The sequence below is a fragment of the Bufo gargarizans genome, chromosome 6, assembly GCF_014858855.1.
Source record: "Bufo gargarizans isolate SCDJY-AF-19 chromosome 6, ASM1485885v1, whole genome shotgun sequence".
NCBI lineage: Eukaryota > Metazoa > Chordata > Amphibia > Anura > Bufonidae > Bufo > Bufo gargarizans.
In genome coordinates this window covers 296,812,030-296,832,784 of record NC_058085.1, presented here as the reverse complement: position 1 = coordinate 296,832,784, position 20,755 = coordinate 296,812,030, and the positions used below count along the sequence as shown (strand labels likewise).

The window sequence follows — 20,755 nt, the reverse complement described above, 5'->3', positions numbered from 1 at the left end:
AGATCAGGTCATTACGGATGCGGCAATACCACATTTTTAGTGTTTTTTATTTTTTAAATTTTTAACCAATTATGTGTGGATATAGGAAGGTTTTTTCTTTTTCTTTTTTTTACCATTTTCACCTTTTTTTCATTTTTTTGACCCAGACCCACTTGGTTCTTGAAGATACAGTGGGTCTGATGGCTTACAATACACTGAAGTACACTGTATAGTGTACTGCAGTGTATTGAACTCACACTAAGGCCTCATGCACACGGCCGTTGTGCGGTCCCCAATGCATGGGCAACGTCCATGTGGCAGCCGGGACGGATTGAGACCAACTTGAATAGGTCCGTGATCCGTCCACACTGCAAAAAGATAGAACACACGGAAGCACTCTGTATGGGGTTCCGTGCCTCCGTTCCGTACTGCAGCTCCGGATTGCGGACCTATTCAAGTGAATGGGTCTGCATACGTGATGCGGGAAGCACACGGCCGGTGCCCGCATATTGTGGACCTGCTGTTTGCAGGCCGCAATATGGCCACAGCCGAGCAACGGCCGTATGCATGAGGCTTAGATATACTACGGCAAGCGGGATGTCTGTGAAGGCGTCCAGTTGTCCTGGTAACCATCGGAACGCTGCCACAGCGCAGCGGCCTGATGGGGGAGCTCCTTCCCTCAGTTTACCCTTCAAGCATCGGGCCGCTGCCACAGCAGAGCAGCGGCCCGATGGTTAGCCCCTCTATACAGCAGTCCCTAAGGACCACAGCATGGAAGAGGTTAAATGGCCAACATCGGTGCCAGCACCGATGTTGGTCGTTTCAAGCAGAGCGCTCACTCTGCATCTTGAAAGGATGGGGGGGCGGGGGGTTGTGTGCGCTCTGCCATCTGAACTGGGGGGTGGGGGGGCATCGTCACCGCTCGCCCATCTATAAAGAGGGGGGAGCATTAATGCTTCAAGCATCGGGCTGCTGCCAGGGCAGAGCAGCGGCCCGATGGTTAGCCCCTTCCAGACAGCGGTCCCTAAGGACCACGGCATAGAAGGGGTTAAACAGTTATTTCAAGCGGAGTGTCAGCTGTGTGTTACAGCTAACACTCTGCCCCGCTGCTGCTCTGCCATCCTGAAGGGGGTGGGGGGGGGGAAGTGGAAGGAGAGAGAGACAGTGCGCACTCCAGTGTGCACACAGGAGGAAATACAGAAAATACATCAGATTACGGATTCTCTGTAACTTCATTGAAAGCAGCCTGCTGTGCATAGGAAGCACAGCAGGCTGTAGAACAAAACCGAAAAGAAAAAAAATTATAATAATAAACACAACCAATTGGAGACATTATTTTGTCCACAAAATAAATTAGTGTAAATTTTTTTATTTTTTTTACAAAGGTGTCCTCATCCTTTAAGGCAGGCATCTCAAACTGCGGCCCTCCAGCTGTTGTAAAACTACAACTCCCACAATGCCCTGCTGTAGGCTGATACCTGTAGGCTGTCTGGGCATGCTGGGAGTTGTAGTTTTGCAACAGCTGGAGGGCCGCAGTTTGAGATGCCTGCTTTAAGGCGACTTGAAAATGACTAGTACTATTCAAAAGAGTTATAATGAGACCTTGTGATTGTATTGCTACTCACTCAGCCCATATATATTATATAGCAACAGGGAAAGATAGAAAACTATAGATTTATCAGTTTGACTACAAGTGTGACCCGGTGGCGTAACTGGAAATAACTGGACCCCACACGACATTTTTGAACGCCCCCTCCGCAACTTCTTCACTCCTGTGGCTAGTCAGATGATGCCCAGCACCCGCTCTATCTTACTACAGTGTTACTGTATATAATGTCAGTGTATAATACAGTTGAGGGGGCCCTAACAATAAAATCTTTTAGTCCTCCTCCTGGATGGGCCCCTGCAGAGGTCAGGCCCCAAAGCAGCCACTTCCTCTGCTTCCCCTATAGATACACCCCTGGTGTGACCCATGGTATGGCATAGCTGGATGTTTACTAATGGCTATGGACAGACTATCACATGTTAGTTCTTCATAATGTTTTGTGGTTTCAAGTACTATAATCAAGAGCATTCATGTGTAATGAGTAGAACATTAATTGAATTAGATGCATAATTACAAAGAGATAGGTTTCTTAAATATCTATGTAACTATACAAAAGTATGGTTGTGTATGGCCTAAGAACATATTCACAATAGACTTATTGCTAGAGTCAAAGAAATGTAAAATAAAGAATAAAGCTGACGGTGCCATAGCTAAAACACAATAAAAGACACTCCAAAAGCACATGTTAAGACTCCACTCACAGCTAAAAACTGAGCCAAAAGCCGAAGTACTGGGAGCAGGGGCGTAACTAGAAGTGACTGGGCCCCACAACAAATATTTGTAAGGGCCCCCCTCAGCGCGCTTCGCACCTCCCTCCTCCTGTGTAAACCCCACTCCTTTGGCACAGTGTAGCGGTATACTGTATATTGTGGGGCACAGTGTAGCGGTATACTGTATATTGTGTGGCATAGTGTAGGCTATATGTGTATAACATAAACATATTTCACATGAAAACTTACAGTTACTTGGCCCTTGGGGATCTCGGACGCCACTTCCACACTTTTGCCGGGGGCTCGGCGGAGCTGATGATGTGTTTTATCCTAATGAGAAAGATTTCATAATAACGATTTGGGGAAGGGGCAGAGGGATAGCAGAGCATGGGGGAGTAATAAAGCCCACCATAATGCCCCCCCCCCCCCCAGTAGTAATAATTCTCCTTATAATGTGACAGTGCAAAAATACCCCCTTGTAATGCCCCTAGTTGAGCTAATGTCCCCATAGTGCCCCCATAATGTGCCCGTATAAAATACCCCTATATAGTGTCCCCAGTAAATTCCCCCATAGTGCTCCCCCCCTTCCTGCTAGTGCCCCCCATAATGTACCAGTATAAAATGCCCCATATATAGGGCCCCAGTAGATGCCCCTCAGTGTCCGGCCTCTGATAGGCTGCCGGCCTAGTGTCCCCCATAATGCCCCCCAATAATGTGCCAGTAAGTGTCCCCATAGATGCCTCCCCATCATGTCCCAGTATCATAGTGCCATCTCTCCCCCCCCACATGTCCCAGTATCATAGTGCCATCTCCCCCCCAATGTGCCAGTATCAAGTGCCTCTCTCCTTCCCACCCCCCATGTGCCAGTATCATAGTGCCAAACCCCCCCATGTGCCAGTATCAAATGCCTCTCTCTTCCCCCCCATGTCCCAGTATCATAGTGCCATCTCCCCCCCCCCAAAAAAAAAGTGGCAGTATCAAGTGCCTCTCCCCCCCATGTGCCAGTATCATAGTGCCAAACCCACCCATGTGCCAGTATCAAGTGCCAACCCCCCCCTACATGCCAGTATCAAGTGCCTCTCTCTCCCCCCATGTCCCAGTATCATAGTGCCATCTCCCCCCCAAAAAAGTGGCAGTATTAAGTGCCTCTCTCCCCCCCATGTGCCAGTATCATAGTGCCAAACCCACCCATGTGCCAGTATCAAGTGCCAACCCCCCTCCACATGCCAGTATCAAGTGCCTCTCTCCTCCATGTCCCAGTATCATAGTGCCATCTCCCCCCCCCACAAAAAAGTGCTAGTATCAAGTGCCTCTCTCCCTCCCCATGTGCCAGTATCAGGTGCCTCTCCCCCCCCATGTGCCAGTATCAGGTGCCAACCCCCCCTCCCCCCCAGGTGCCAGTATCAGGTGCCTCTCCCCCCCCATGTGCCAGTATCATAGTGCCATCTCCCCCCCCACACAAAAAAAGTGCCAGTATCAAGTGCCTCTCTCCCTCCCCCATGTGCCAGTATCAGGTGCCAACCCCTCTCCCCCCCATGTGCCAGTATCAGGTGCCAACCCCTCTCCCCCCCATGTGCCAGTATCAGGTGCCTCTCCCCCCCATGAGCCAGTATCAGGTGCCAACCCCCCTCCCCCCATGTGCCAGTATCAAGTGCCTCCAGCTCCCCCCCCCCCCCCTAGGTGCTTGCATCAGGTGCCTCCCGCTCCCCCATGGCAGTAACAGTCGGGTATTTAAAAAAAAAAAAACAATTCTACTTACCTCCATGTCAGCGATGCGATGCAGCCTCTTCCTGTGTCCCGCCCTGTATGTCCATATATGGAGTCAGTGCTTGTATTTCAGAAAAGTTTCTGCTGGGATTCGAACCCACAAACTTCTGCTTCAGAGGAAAAGCATTTAACCACAAGACCATACCAGCTGCCTTGCTGCTGGCTGAAAAAATATGAGACTTCTACTGTTATAGCTGGCTAAGTGTACATCTATACACATGACAGCTGCTCATATATAGAGATATAGCAGAGCTGAGTGTGCTGGGACAGCTGTCATATACAGATATAGCAGTGCTAGGTGTGTTGGGGCAGCTGTCATGTGTATAGATGTACACTTAGCCAGCTATAACAGTAGAAGTCTCATATTTTTTCAACCAGTTGCAATGCAGCCTTTATGGCTGGGTGGGTTAATGCTTTGCCAATGATACATTGGAGGTTGTGGGTTCGAATGCCAAACACACCAGGAGACTTTAGGAGAGACAGTAAGATTAGATCACATTAGCGAGGGGGCCTGGTCAGCCGCGGCTGCTGCTGTGAAGGGGCCCTGTACACATATTTAACTAACTTGAAAATAAACTGTCACACACGCTGCCGGGGCGCCGGGCCCCAAAGCAGCTGCTTCCCCGGTAGTTACGCCACTGACTGAGAGGACAGTATGAAGGACTATTGTTCTCCTGATAAGCCTCGACAGAGATGACCACAGAGGAGCATTGCACTTATCACCCAGTAGGTTGGAGTGATAGTCTGACAAAAAAAAAGGGGTTATGCCATGATTGATGTAAAAAATGATAATTTGACATCATAATAGTACATGACAATACCTTTCTAACAAAGCTAGAACCAGCCCTGTACCTCACATGGTTCCATAGTTTTCCCCATTCATTGCTCCAATTGTTGTGCTAGATTTATTGCAGGTTGGTAACTCAGAAGGTGTGTCCTTTATTAGGGGGCGTATCCTTACTGCTGCAGCTTTTTTCCTGTAACTGTCAGAGCTTCTAACAGAAGATATGGCTGGTGGCAGCTTAGTATTTAAACTGAGCACATCTAACAACCCCAGGGAGGAGGGCAGAGAGGTAAGGAAAAGATCAAACAGCAGGTGGCGCTATACAGATACATTTTATGGAATATCTCAGTGGCTATACAAAATGTTTAATGACATGCAATTACAAATGTATTTAGCTTATTTAAGCTAAGATAATAATTGAGCTATAATAAGTGTGTAGGAGGTCAGAGATAAGGAGCCGTCAGCTGAGCTGCCTGACAGAAAAGAGTAAATATACAGAGCCTGCTACTAGAGAATCTCAAGGATGTACAGAGACAGGGGCTTAAAATGTTTAATAAAGACCAATTGAAAAAATTGATTTTTATGTTTAAAAGTACACATTGCCCCCAAAGATGTCCATAGCCATGACAGGAAGCAGAATACGTGGAGTGTTTAAAAAAAAATGATATTCAGAAAACCATCCACCTGTTTTCTATTTAAAATACATAAAATATTCACATAGAGGTTGCTAATATGTGATAAAAAAAATGATTAAAGTGTTGGTTATTGCATAAGGCGATGAAAGCTGCATTTTAATGTGATTCTGTCTTAATATAATTCTGATTCCCAGATATATATAATCGGGTTGATGTGGTAAAATGTGGTCAGATCACAGCACAAGCAAGATATGCATTCTTTTTCATGCATGTACTCCCTGGGAAAACCATAAGGGGACGGGAACATATGAAGCCCACTTCAGCTTCTAATACAAGCACACACAAACACACAAATGGGATGGGGCTCTCTGGTAGTTTTTCTATAGTCCTACAAAAACAACTAGTCCAAACAGGATCCTTATGGGGTTGTCTCACTTCAGCAAATAGCATTTATTATGTAGAGAAAGTTAATACAAGGCATTTACTAATGTATTGTGATTTGCCATATTGCCTCCTTTGCTGTCTAGATTATCGCATTATACACGTCTCTTATCCATGGTTACGACCACCCTGCAATCCATCAGTGGTGGCCGTGCTTGCACACTATAGAAAATAGCACCAGTCTATGACAGCTACTACGGTCCAGGTCACAAGACAGGCCAGCACTTTTTCCTAAAGTGTGCAATCACGGTCACTGCTGATGGATTGCAGGCTGGTCCACACCATGGAAACGAGCAGTGTATAAAGGGATGGAAAATGAATCCAGCCAGCAAAGGAAGCAATATGGATAATAGCAATACATTAGTAGGTGCCTTGTGTTAACTTTCTCTACATAATAAATGCTATTTGCTGAAGTGAGACGACCCCTTTAAAGGTATGTCCACTGTTGCATGTTTTCAACACATCCTCCATACTTCCAATCTAAAATAAAAAAAAGCAGGATCCAAGTACTATGTGTCTCAATGTCGATCTGACATCTTCCACAAGTAACATGCAATAAAAACTGGAAATAGCATCTTGGAATGGGCAATGTATTCCAGCCATACTAATACAAAGGTCAAATGAATGTTTAAAAAATAATAAAGACATCAATGGGGTAGATTTACTAATCCGATAAGATGGTGTAAACCTGCTGTCTAGACCCGCACCAGATTTCTCACAGTGGCTCGGGCTGGATGATAAATGTGGTGCAGGGGTAGACACATTTTCTGTGACTCTATACCAACTATTGGTTGGTTAGCTTTGACTGAGGATTTTACCCCAGAATTTGGGAAAGGCGCATATTTAGCTCCACTCCTTTTTCTGGTAAGCCACATCCCCTTTGTAAGCTAGATACAGTGGATTTTACAAGAACTAGATATACCAACTTGCCTCAAAAATGCACCAGATTGCACCAAATTGTTCCAATTTGCGACACATTTTTGTGAAGTTTAAGACCGCGTCTAGATGCACTGACATTAGTAAATGAGGGCCAATCTCCTTTTTAAATTTTTTTTTTTTTATAAATTCGTAAAAACAACTCCACATCGAGACATAATGACAGTGAATCACTACCAGTTGATATTTAATTCTGTGTCTTTATTGGGGTCATAAATTGCCCATAATGTCAGATGGAGGTAAGCTGTGAGTAAGTAGTAACAAAGTCCTAGTTCCCACGAGGTCAACACATCCTGTCCCTGTCATCTGGTGATACGACGACCATGGAAAAAATACAAATCCTATTTGGACAAATTCTTATCTTGTGAATTACAAGAATATACAGTATGGAGTAAACTTCCTGTAATAGTTACAAAACTTCTCACAACTTTTATTCTGAAACTAAAACTATAGGACTGATTCTATAACACACAAAATGCACAATTATACATTACTAAGCATGTAATACATTGTAGGGCATGTAAACCATTTGGACATCATTTTTAAAGCATTGTGAGATATGGCAGGCTGTTCCACCAAAACATTCCCATCCGGCCCCATTAAACTATAAGGCCTCTTTCACACGGGCGTCATAGATTTGGGCCGGATAAGATGCGGGCGCGTCGCGGGAAAATGTGCGATTTTTCCGCGCGAGTGCAAAACATTTTAATGTATTTTGCACTAGCGTGAGAAAAATCTGCATGTTTGGTACCCAAACATGCAGAGGGTTTGGGTTAGGTGTTGTGTAGATTGTATTATTTTCCCTTATAACATGGTTATAAGGGAAAAATAATAGCATTCTTAATACAGAATGCTTAGTAAAAATAGGGCTGGATGGGTTAAAAAAAAAAATCTAAATAATTTAACTCACCTTAATCCACTTGTTCGCGCAGCCAGGGTTCTCTTCTTTCTTCAGGACTTGGGTAAAGGACCTTTGATGACATCACTGCGATCATCACATGGTTCATCACACGATCCAGCACCATGGTGATGGATCATGTGACAAACCATGTGATGAGCGCAGTGTTGTCACCACAGGTCCTTTTCTTCCTGCACAGCAAAGAAGAAGAAAGAAGAGAAGCCGCGCTGCGCGAACAAGTGGATTAAGGTGAGTTAAATTATTATTATTTTTTTTAACCCCTCCAGCCCTATTTTACTAAGCATTCTGTATTAAGAATGCTATTATTTTCCCTTATATTCCCTTATTTTCCCCATCCCGATCATCTCCTAGCAACCATGTGTGAAAATCGCACCTCATCCGCACTTGCTTGCGGATGCTTGCGATTTTCAAGCAGCCCTATTCACTTCTATGGGGCCTGCGTTGCGTGAAAAACGCACAAAATAGAGCATGCTGTGATTTTCACGCAACGCACAAGTGATGCGTTCTATGTGCACAGACCCATAGAAATAAATGGGTCCGGATTCAATGTGGGTGCAATGCATTCACCTCACGCATTGCACCCGCGCGAAAATCTCGCCCATGTGAAAGAGGCCTAATGGGGACCGGCAGAGATCCAGCCGCAACCCAGTAAATATGCCAAGAATCGGGCGGACGAAAACTGCTGCCTGCAGCGGTATTTGTTCCGCTGAAAAGTAGAACATCATCTAGTATCTTCAAACATGGCCGTGTAACATCTACTGGAGCGGCATGATTTTCAGAGACATTCCTGGCAAATTTGCAATGTCCCGGGCCAAAAATGGACAGGGCTCAAGCAACCCCCACCCACAAATAGATGTTTCGGGCGGGGCTGGGGCATTCACAGGGGTGGGGCTTATATACCCCTATTTTACCAACTCAGATGTTGGTAAGTATGGAGCAGCGTTAGGCCTTGTTCGTATTAATGGCCTTCATTTTACATATACACCGGGAAAAGATCCAGAAATACACGTTTGGTGAAGGACTGTTTATGGATGCCATATATGTCCGCAAAATAACGGAAGGTACCGTGTGCATTCCGTTTCCGTATGTCTGTATTTCCGTTCTGCAAATAAAATAGAACATGTTCTATTATTGTCCGCATTACAGACAAGGATAGTACTATTCTATTAGGGGCCAGCTGTTCCATTCCTCAAAATATGGAATGCACACGGAAGTCATCCATATTTTTTGTGAATCCGTATTTTGCAGACCGCAAAATACAAACGATCGTGTGCATGAGCCCTTAGTGTGTTCCCTAGGAGCTTTTCCTGGCGTACACACTAAGGCCTCATGCACACGGCCGTTGTGCGGCTGTTCCGTGCATTGGGGACCGCAATTGCGGTCCCCAATGCACGGGCAACATCCGTGCAGCGGGCCGGACCCATTCAACTTGAATGGGTCCGTGGTCTGTCCGCACCTCAAAAAAAAAAAAAAACATGTCATATTTATTTGCAACGGAACAACGGAAAAAAAACACCACGGAAGCACTCGGTAGTGCTTCCGGTGTTCCGTTCCGTGACTCCGTTCCGCATCTCTAGAATTGAAGACCCATTAAAGTGAATGGGTCCGCATCCGTGGTGCACACGGCCAGCGGCCGTGGATTGCAGAACCGCCGTTTGCGGGCCGCAATATGGCCATGGCCGCCCAACGGACGTGTGCATGAGGCCTTAAGGGGTCATTACAAATGGGCTGTGGACACAGAATCACAGGCATTCAGTTTTAGATTGAATAGAGAGTCAGATTGCTTGACATGCAAAACTCTGCAACTAGAAAGTTAAAAAGAAATCACAGCAGACAACCATAAATAATAAATCACAGCCAGAGAAGTCACTACCAGCCCCCGAGAGGAGTGAAGAGCCCGCCGAGAGGCACTGACATGGGATATTATACATTCATGTCTTAGTAAACTTGAATGGTGTCAAAACTTCTCATGATTTCAAGATTTCAACAGTTTAACTTGTTTGAGTGTTCAATGGACTTTTTTTTAAATATTATATTTAATAATTTAATATTCCCCAAAATTTTATGGATTCATCTATTTGGGTATGAAACAGCTCTCACACTTGGCGGCTGGCATGCCATGTACATTTCACAGTAAATGCCACTAAGGCTCTCGGCATTAATGTACACTGACGCCATAACAAATATAACAAGGGACATTGATGGTGCAGTCAGTGCTCACTGATGTGTCCGTCTGTGCTGACACCATCTTTACCACAGTGACAGTCCAATCTCAAGGTTATGTCAGATACTGAACTGGTGAGGAACTACAATGCAGGCGCCATTTTACAACTACCAATTCATCAAACCGATATAAAGGAAAATTGGTTTAGTTGCCTATAGAACCAATCAGATTCCACCTTTCATTTTCCTAAGAAGCTGTGAAAAATGAAAGGTGGAATCTGATTGGTTGCTATGGGAAACTAAGCCAGCTTTCCTTTATATCAGTTTGATAGATTTAACCCTTAGTGCTTAGTTCTTAGGTCAGGGTTACCCTTTAACATGTCTATAAATGCTTTTGGCAGTGAACACAGGTTTTCCCCTCCCCCTATTCCTATGGGAGGGGGAGCGCTATGTAGCAGGTCTCCACACTGAAATGGTTAGCATAGCCCGGGTCACTGTCATTTTCAGTGTAATGTAATATTCACAAATAATGTATTTCCTAATAATGGGGTCCCACGCGTTTCACTCCATGGGCTTTTGCTATTCGTCCGCAGCTTTATGAATCATGGATATACGTAAAGAGAACAGATGTGCTCACCAATGCTTTGGCGTTAGGATTGGCCTTCTTATCCAGCAGGACCTTTGCCACCTTGTAATGGCCACAGTGTGCGGCAACATGTAGGGAAGTTAAATAGTCATTGGTGACGTCGTCCACAGGTATGTTATGCATCAGCAGGAGCTGGACGCAGTTCAGGTGATCTCCTTGGGTTGCCATGTGCAATGGTGACAGTCCGTTCTGTAAACAGAGGAGCAAGGTGAGTTACAGGTGAGGCAGACAGGTAAGTGCTTTTCTAATAATGGCTGAATGTAACACATATCTCTATGTACTTGTACATTTTATGGAAAAACACCATGAAAAGTTGTCCTTAATTCATCTTCTACTTATCTTGGTCCCCTGCACAAGTAAAAGATTTTTTAGTGACAACCAATAATGGTCACCAATCCAGTACCTCCAGGACTACATTTGGGTCTGATCCCTTTTGTGGTTGTGTCAGTCTTCACTGTAATATAGGCATTCTATTCACACCTCAGGAAGACCAGAGTAAGACCTCATCCACACGACCGCTGTGTGTATCCGTGTCCGTTGTTCCGTTTTCCGTGATTTTCAGCGGATCCATTGACTTTCAATGGGTCCGTTGAAAACTCGGAAAATGCACCGTTTGTCATCCGCGTCCATGATCCGTGTTTCCTGTCCGTCAAAAAAATATGACCTGTCCTATTTTTTTGACGGACAACGGTTCACGGACCCATTCAAGTCAATAGGTCCGTGAAAAAACACGGAGGCACACAAGATTGTCGTCCGTGATCCGTGTCAGTTTTTTTCTTATCATTTTCAAGGCAAACTTGACTTAGATTTTTTTTTCACTTTTCTGGTCTGGTGATCTTCCAAAAATCAAGGAAGACACACGGAAAAACGGACACGGATCACGGAACAAGGGAACCCCGTTTTGCGGACCGTGAAAAAATACTGTCGTGTGCATGAGGCCTTAAGCCTGTATTATACTGCCCGATTTTTCAGCAGATAATCGCTAATGAGCGTTCAGGTGAAGGCTCGTTAGTGATCATGTGGCAGTGTAATACTGCCGCCGATTGCCCGATGAACAAGCAAACACTCGATCATTGGGCAATCCAAATATTTTGACATGTTTTTGTCTGCGATCGCATTCAGTTGTTCAGTTTTTATTGTTCAGGTGCAATGCGATTTAATGCGTTTTGCATGTGCGTGATAAAAAACTGAAGGTATACAAACAACATCTCTTAGCAACCAAAAACGCATTGCATCTGCACTTGCTTGCGGATGCAATGCAAAATTTCACGCAGCTACATTCACTTCTATGGGGCCAGCGTTGCGTGAAAATCGCAGAATATAGAACATGCTGCGATTTTCACGCAACGCACAAGTGATGCGTGAAAACCAACGCTCCTGTACACAGCCCCATTGTAATGAATGGGTCCGGATTCTGTGTTGGCGCAATGCGTTCGCATCACGTATAGCACCCGCGCGGAATACTCGCTCATGTGAAAGGGGCCTTAGGGTACATTCACATGACAGTATGAATGAGTCCGCATCCGTTCCGAAATTTTGTGGAACAGGTGCGGACCCATTTATTTTGGATGTCACCCGTTTTTTTGGAACCACAATTTTTTGGACCGCAAAACACACATGGTCGTGTGAATCTAGCCTTAAGCAGTGTTATAGATAAGTCTTCCTAAATTGTTAAACTGGAACGGTGAATGAAACACATTAACACAACGACGAGAGGGCCACTGTTTTGGAAAAATGATCTCTAGCGATGATCACATTGCTGACATATCTCATCTAGATCATCAGTACTTATCATGGGGAAACTCCTTTAACTTGTACATGGTGCCAGAGACTTATGTGGAGACACTGGGGGGAATTTATCAAACTGGTGTAAAGTAGAATTAGCTTTGTTGCCCATAGCAACCAATCAGATTCCACCTTTCATTTTCCAAAGGAGCTGTGAAAAGCTGTGAAAAATGAAAAGTGGAATCTGGTTGCTATGGGCAATTAAGCCAGTTCTACTGTCTGTAACATATATATATATATTGACATAGGGCAGGGATCAGCAACCTGTGGAACTCCAGCTGCTGTGAAACTACAACTCCCAGCATGCAAACATGCTCATCTGTTCTTCTAACCCCGATAGAAGTGAATGAAGCATTCAGTTGTAGTTTTTGAACATCTGGCGTGCCGGAGGTTGCTGATCCCTGACATAGGGCTTTGCAACATAGAAGTGAAGAAGATCGATCTGCAGTACCAGACACATCCACATGGATAAGAGTGGCTCCAGCAATCAGCGTGGTTACATCTTTCAGGTCATCAATGAGGTACCATACCTGGGTCAGACCTCACAAATCACACATTTTCTTTTATTTCAGAACACCCTTGTTACAGGTTTTTTGATTCGGTGGCCATAACGTCACCGTCATCGGTTCATTTATGCATTATTACAACAACGGCATCAAAATCCAATCATCAAGATTATTATGGCTTATCACTGACATAGGTACTTATGTGGTGGCCTGTCATCCGCACATTCACACTTGAAGGGAACCTGTCATGTTGAGCGTGGTGTCTGATCTGCTGATGGCTTGTCATAAAGCAGGAGGAGCTGAGCAGATTGATACATAGCTTTGTGGGGAAAAATATAACTTGTATTTTATTCATCTAAATCTTTGCTCACTCACAGCCTAGGAGTCCAGTGGGCGGTACTACTCAGGGACTGACTGCTATATGTTTTTTAAATACTTATACAGGGAAGACAAGTCAATCACTGAATAGGACCTCCCACTGGACTCCTAAATCCTGAAAGAGCAGAGAAGTCAATCAATAAATTACAAGTTCCCATAAAACTATATATCAGTCTGCTCAGCTCCTCCTGCTCTATAATACGATGGCAGTAGACTGGATAGCATTTTCATGGTGTCAGGTCAATTTATCACATCTACTACGATCAGAGCAAAGCTAGTAGGAGCGACGTTAATGACTAAGTGGATACCAAAGTATCAGTCAAGGAGTCAGACCATTTGAGCACACCCGGTGATCTTCTGCTATAGGCAGTGGCTTCATGAATCTGCAGGCCAGTAATCCCTATGCAGAAGAAAATGCTACTGCAGCACATTAATGGAGCTGGGTGATTTGTCACCAAGATAAAATGGAACTGGTTATGTAAGTGCCCTGTTCTCCAGGCATCAGGAACTCCAGAGATTTCACCTCTACTCTAAGATGTTTGATAAGCTTCTGGAGTGACGGCTGAAGAAGCAGTTTGTGCCGGCATGAACATATGTGTCCTGGCTGAGAAACAGGTAAGTGGAATCCATTATAGCACAAGGCAGGTTCTACTGGTTTCCCATTTCTAGTTTGGTCTGGGTGAAGAAGACTTCACAAGTGCATAAACATTTATCTTGGACAAGCTTCATGGTATTCAGGCACATAAGATAATGACACTTCTCATGAGCGATCCTTGTCCTGTCCCAGGGTTGTCTCCATAGACATACAACTCTTATTGTATCTGAAGGGATTATGTCCCTGGGATGTTCAGGAAGCTGAGGGTCAGGCTACAGAATAAAGCCAATCCACATCTAAAGGCATATAACTAAATGTAACCAATATATATAACTCAAGGTAACCAATAGTCATAGACATAAAATATCTGATCCATTTATTATAGAAGAATGAAACGTTCAAAATGTACTTTAGTGCCATGAATCCTGGTTTTCATTTGCATAGGATGAATAATGGGCCAAACTACAGATAAATAATGGGCCAAAGACACCAATGCTGGCCATACATTTGAGACAATGATCGGCTGCGTTGTGGACGATCAGTTGACCGTGGGATCGTTAGAACAAACGACCCTACGAGCAACATGCCAGACTAAACTGGTTGACTGGGGAGTCCCTTTTTAAATAAACTGACTGGCTTCATTTGGGCGATCATGACATAAACATGCAGTTTGGGCTGACAACAGCCAAGACTCTCCAGCACGGCTGATTACATTTTTAGCCGACAAGAGTCTGTCGTCGGCCATCGCGAAAGATCATTCACGCTAGTTTTTAAAATGACAGTCAACCAAAATGTTTAAAATCGTCCATTTTAGTCAACTTTTATCCCGTGTGTGTGGCCAGCTTAACTTTCTGCTAAGGGAGGCTCATCTGGGCACTATATGGTTGTAAAGGGCTGTGGCAGACTGGCCATAGACCATACAGGGAAAGTTCTCAGTGGGCCGATGCCTAAGGGGGCGTCTGAGCCTCATAATCTGATGCTCTCAGCATTAAAGGGGTTTTCCAATATTTCAATATTGATCATCTATCCTCAGGATAGGTCACCAATATCAGATCAGCGGGGGTCCGACTCCTGGCATCCCCGCCAATCAGCCGGTTGAAGAGAAGGCTGTGCGTGTTTACCTGCTTGCCATCGACATTGCAGCGGTAAGCAGGTGTAATTACAATCCGTCCCATGAATGGGATGTCTTCTTGTAATTACACCAGCTCACAGCTGTGAGGATGACGATGAGCAGGTAAACAGTAAAGCTACAGCTGTGCTCGCATGGAGTGCGGCCTTCTCTTCAACCAGCTAATCGGTGGGGGTGCTGGGTGTTGAACCCCCGCTGATCTGATATCGATGACCTATCCTGAGGATAGGCCATCAGTATTAAAATCCCAGAAAACCCCTTTAATTAATGCAAGGAGCACCAGGTACGTATGCAACGGGCCGGTGGCCGCAGGTGCCCTCCTGAATTCAACTGTATTAAAGTCCTCAGAAAGGTGATTCAGTTGAATACAGGAAGTATTTTGAGCTGCACTGTGACATTTATTTCTACTGGGGCAGTATTTTGTGCTGCGCTAAGGTACTACTGGCTCCTGCCTACTTGTGTTGCCCTGCCTTATGTCAGTTTGAAATCACCTACAACATGGAGCCACTTTTAGTTTTTTTTCCAGGGCCACTTTTAAGTTCCCAGTCCACCCAGGGGGGTAAAGGGGCACTTCCAGTACTGTATGGTACTAAGGCACACTTAAAAGGGATTTCCCTACAATTTTTTTAATCACCTATACATACAATGGAGGATAAATGTATGACCGCCAGGACCTCCACCAGTCACTAGAATGGGGTCTGGAGGAGTTTGAGTGGAGTGGCAGTCACACATGCTCACTATAGTTGAGTACCACTATCTCTGGCAGACATTGGCCTACATTTACTAATGCAAGTGCACCTAGATTCTGGTGGAAAACGTTCCAAAATGTGGTGGGCGCAGTGTTCGGTTATGTAGCTAGGTTTAAAGAAAGTATCTGTGCTGAACCCGACCTGGCTTAACAGGAAAGGAACGTGGCTTTGTGTAAAAGGGTCCGTGGCCTAATATGCGACATTTAGAACCAAAATTGAGCAACAATTCTAGGGTAAAAATTCCATCTCAAACTTAGGCAAACAATATTTGGTATAGGGTCAGAGGATATTTGTCTATCCCTACACCAGATTTATCACCCAGCCTGAACCCCTGTGATAAATCTGGTGCAGGTCTAGATGGACTGTCTAAGGCTACTTTCACACTAGCGTTTTAGTTTTCCGGTATTGAAATCGTTCATAGGGGCTTAATACGCTTCAGTTTTCTCCCTATTCATTGTCAATGGGGACAAAACTGAACAGAACACAACGAAATGCTCCAAAATGCATTTTGTTCCGTTTAGTTGTGTTCCCATACCGGAGAGCAAACCGCAACATATTGTAGTTTGCTTTCCGTCCCGGGATGCGGAGCAAGACGGATCCGGCATGACCCCCAATGCGAGTCAATAGGGACAGATCAGTTTTCTCTGACACAATCGAAAATGGATCCGTCCTCCATTGACTTTCAATGGAGTTCATGATGGATCCGTCTTGGCTATGTTAAAGATAATACTGTACAACTGGATTTGTTCATAACGGATGCATGCGGTTGTATTATCAGTAACGGAAGCGTTTTCGCTGAACCCTGCTGGATCCAGTGTAAAAGTAGTCTAAGCTTAGTAAATCGGCAGCGCGCATGGGTCACTACCACTGAATTCAATCTGCTCCTCAGGTGGTTTTGGAATCATACCATACATGTGTCACCTATCCTGTAGATACATGATACATGTTTTTTTGTGACCTGACCCCTTTAGGGCACTGTGTGGTGCTAAGGGGGCACTTAGGTGGAATGCTGGTTACTGTATACTATATACTGATACTCTCTATCTGGTTGCTGTATGTACACTATATGGGCACAGACTGTATATTTGGGCACCCCCTTGTGGGTGCGCTCCTGGATCTACCAGTAGTTTTTGGTCTTTGGGAGGCAGCTTGATGGTTGTTCACTTGGACACAGGGAAAAAATACAAACTCCCCACAGTGCCAGCCTCTTAGCTATGGAGAGTCAATATAGCTAGCAATAGAATATGTCTGTGTGATGTGACATCCCTGCTATATGTCTCCAAGGTGAATGTAATAGTTTCTAGTACTAATCTACAGATATGGAAAAGAGCAGAAGAGTTCTGTATTAACTCCTTACTTCCCGGTCTGCTTGTAGTTGTGAGTGGTCAGTGGCCACCACTGACAGCTATCACTATGGCAGATGCTGGACAAGCCGGTAGGTTTAAAGTTATTACGGATGGTGAAACAAATGTAACTTCCAGTAGCCAAGTTCTAAAACATCTACATAAAATAACCCGAAAAAGTAAATTAATAAGTACAATGTCCACCACACTCCAGCACTCTAGCATCTGTTTGCTGGTCGATCCTAGGCTTTTACATGTACCTGCAGGTGGTACATACATGCCACATCTCTAGGAGTTATCTCTAGGTGCTGGGCAGTGTATGATCATATAATTGACAGTACTTTGATGTCATTAAATAGGGGGCACATATCTCGAGAACCACTCATTCAGGTAGGTAATCTGGAAACAAACCTTGGTTTTGGAAAGAATCGGGGCTCCTCTTTGCAGCAACATTTCCACGACCTGCTCATGGCCGCTCCTTGCTCCACAGTGAAGAGGCGTCAGGCCGTCCTGGAAAAAGACATTAAACGGTAGATGTATTTTACTCTGATTGTTTTCTTTATTTTATTTGTATTATCTATACTCATTTACAAGCCACAATGGATGAAGTACAGTAAGGCACGTCTCCGCCCTTACACAGTGTTCCTTTTAGATTTCTAATTTCCCTTATATTTACAATAGCTGTTCGCCCAGTTTATGTTCAGCGCGTAGACCTGAGAAATCTCCCGGCATATGCAATGAAAATGAAGCCTAAATCTGTTCTCTCTATCACCATACTTGTTACAGCTTTGACATATTGTTTTAGTTTTAAAAAAGTCGGTTTTATTAAGGGACAAAATATGGCAAGGTTACAGAAACAAAAAACAGTATTGTATAAATGAAAGATACATAGTCCAATGGACGTAATATCTAACAACCAAAAACAAGTTTCACATACCTCAAGGAACAAAAACATGGTATCCTTATGAGTGCAAAGCTGTGGAGTTCTCAGATAAAGGTAAAGGGCAGGTGTGGCGGACATAGAGTATCTCAAGCAACCCGAAATAGACAGTAGGAGAAGCCAATAACCTCTCACCAAAGTTACATTGACAAGTAGGGTATCCTATGAGAAGTGTGGGAGGAGGCCAGCCATGGCTGCCAGAGTTTTAAGTAAGATTCGACCGTATCTCCCATAGAAGCTGTAATCTTTTTATATATGGCCATTCTATCCATCCGTTGCACAACCTCAGCAAGGCCAAGGGCGTTGGAACGCCATTTGGCCGCGATGTGTATACGTGCCGCTAGCAAGAAGTATTGGACCAGTTTAAATGGGGCGTATTTTAAGCTTACAGGCTTATCTCCAAGGAGACACACCGATGGGGTCTTATGAAAAGTGGTGCCCAAAACGTTTGATAAGATTGTGCATATTCCTGACCAAAAAGAGCTTGCTACAGGGCATGCCCACCATATATGGTACATTGATCCAATAGCATTGCATTCCCGAAAACAAAGGGGTGAAACCGATTGATAGATACAATGTAACCTGTCGGGTACTAAATAGGCCCTATGGAGGACCTTAAGAGAAGTTTCCAATAGGTATACTTGCCAATTGCCCCTAGTGACAGTCTCACAACATGCACGCCATTTAGCAATAGACATTGAGCAATGGATGTCCTCCTCCCACTTTGACATAAAGGGCAGCTTGTTAACACTGGATGGAGTATTTAACCAACAATAGAGTAGAGATACCAGTCCTACCCTTTTAAAAGAATATAAAATGAAACGTTCAAGAGGAGAGCAGGAAACGGATGAGAGGGTCCCCACAATGGACCGCCAATAAGACAAAATCTGAATCAGTCTGCAGCTTTCAGAGGTAGGGATAGAATATTTAGATCTTAACTACCAGCAATATGAAAGTCATGTCGTCTTGTCAGACGGTTGGCGGACCACCATGAGAAACCACTCAAGTCCATCTCAGGTGGAAAGGCCGGGTTAGCCAATAGAGGAGTGAGAAGAGCGGGTCTGGATTGGAGACCTGCCTTAAAATGGACTGACCTCCATAGTTGAATAGCATAAAAAGGTAGTAGGGCCTTAGATTTGAGGTCTGTAGGGAGAGGATTTGTATCCCAGAATAATGCAGACCAGGAAAATGGGACAATCATGTATGACTCCAGGTCCACCCTCATCGGAGGGCGTCGTCGATCATGGACCAAAAGAAGCTGTGCTACGCAAGCTGCTTTGTAATATTTGATAAAATTGGGGACTGAAAGCCCTCCCATTCGTTTATGAAGAAACATAACTTCAAGTTTAATCCTCGGTCATCGATGAGCCCAGATGAAAGAAGAGAGATCTCTATGTAGCCAATGTAGATCTGCTAAGGAAACCGGGATGGGTATGGTTCTAAATAGATACAACAGATGTGAAAATACCACCATCTTAATGGTATGAATTTTACCTAGCCAAGATAATAAAGGTGAGTCCCATATAGCCAAGTCAGACCTAATCTCTCTAAAGAGGGGAGTGTAGTTTACTTTGTACATATTGGACAGTTGTGAAGTGATGTATATTCCCAGATAGGATAGCTTGCTAGGGGAAACCAAATTCCCTTTCCACCAAGGCGACAACTTCGGAAGGGGTGTTACAATGGAGGACCTCAGATTTAGGGCTCGTTCATATGACCGTTGGTGTCCCGTGCTCATGCTGTGAACCGCAAATTGCGGTCCGCAATGCACAGGAATCTTCCATGGGGCAGGCGCATGGGGATCGCAGACCCATTCACAATGGGTCCGCGATCCCTTTGTTCTGCAAAAATATAGAGCATGTTCTATCTTTTTGCGGTGTGGAGGTACAGAACGGAACCCCAGAAAGCACTCCGTAGTGTTTCGTTCCGTGCTTCCGTTCTGCATCTCCGGACTTGCGGACCTATTGAAATTAATGAGACAATGGAACGGTGCCAGTGTATTGAGGATCCGCAAATGCGGTTGGCAATACGGGAACAGGACACCAACGGTCATGTAAACGAGTCCTTAGAAGGGTTCATTTCCAAAAAAGAAACCCTAGAGAACTCATGTATGAGGGCATTAAGGTTGGGGAGGGAAACAACTGGGTTGGTGATTGTGAGGAGCAGGTCATCTGCAAATAAGTTCACCTTTAGTTCCTGGGCCCCAACAGTAATGCCCGTGATATTAGGATCCTGACGTATAAGGGCAGCCAACGGTTCAATTGCCAAGGCAAAGAGGGCTGGGGATAGAGGACACCCCTGCCTCATGCCCCTTCCAATTTTGACAGGAGAGGGGGAAGTAGAAGGTAATTTTAGAAAAGCTGTGGGACGCGAGTAAAGAGTCGCCAAGGCTTGGACAAAGGAGCCATGGAAACCCATAATTCTAAGGAATAACATCATATATTCCCAAGAGAGACAATCAAAGGCTTTTTCTAGGTCCAATGAAAGTATTGTTAGGGGACGTTGTGTTGATGTGACCATGAGATTACATTAAGAATTTTGTGCACATTATCCGGGGCTTCTGTTTGAGGTATGAATCCAACTTGATCAGGGTGGATCAGGAGGGGAAGTAAATGGTTTAATCTAAAAGCTAGAATTGATGTGAAGAGCTTGGCGTCAAGGTTTAATAAAGATATCGGTCTATAATTAGCTGGGGAGAGAGGGTTCCTATTAGGTTTGGGGATAACTGTTATAAGAGCATCAAG

At 44.6% G+C, this 20,755-nt stretch overlaps 1 protein-coding gene across 7 annotated transcripts in view; it reads right to left on the bottom strand.

Annotated features, from left to right (window-relative positions):
• Positions 1-20,755, bottom strand: part of ANK3 (ankyrin 3) — a 695,467-nt gene that overhangs the window by 169,031 nt on the left and 505,681 nt on the right. For all 7 annotated transcript variants that reach the window (XM_044296177.1, XM_044296180.1, XM_044296181.1 and 4 more), the window contains 2 exons: positions 17,483-17,581; positions 10,578-10,775 (listed from right to left, as the gene is read on the bottom strand). In XM_044296177.1, coding sequence (XP_044152112.1) covers positions 10,578-10,775; positions 17,483-17,581 — 297 coding nt within the window. The remainder of the gene's footprint in view (positions 1-10,577; positions 10,776-17,482; positions 17,582-20,755) is intronic.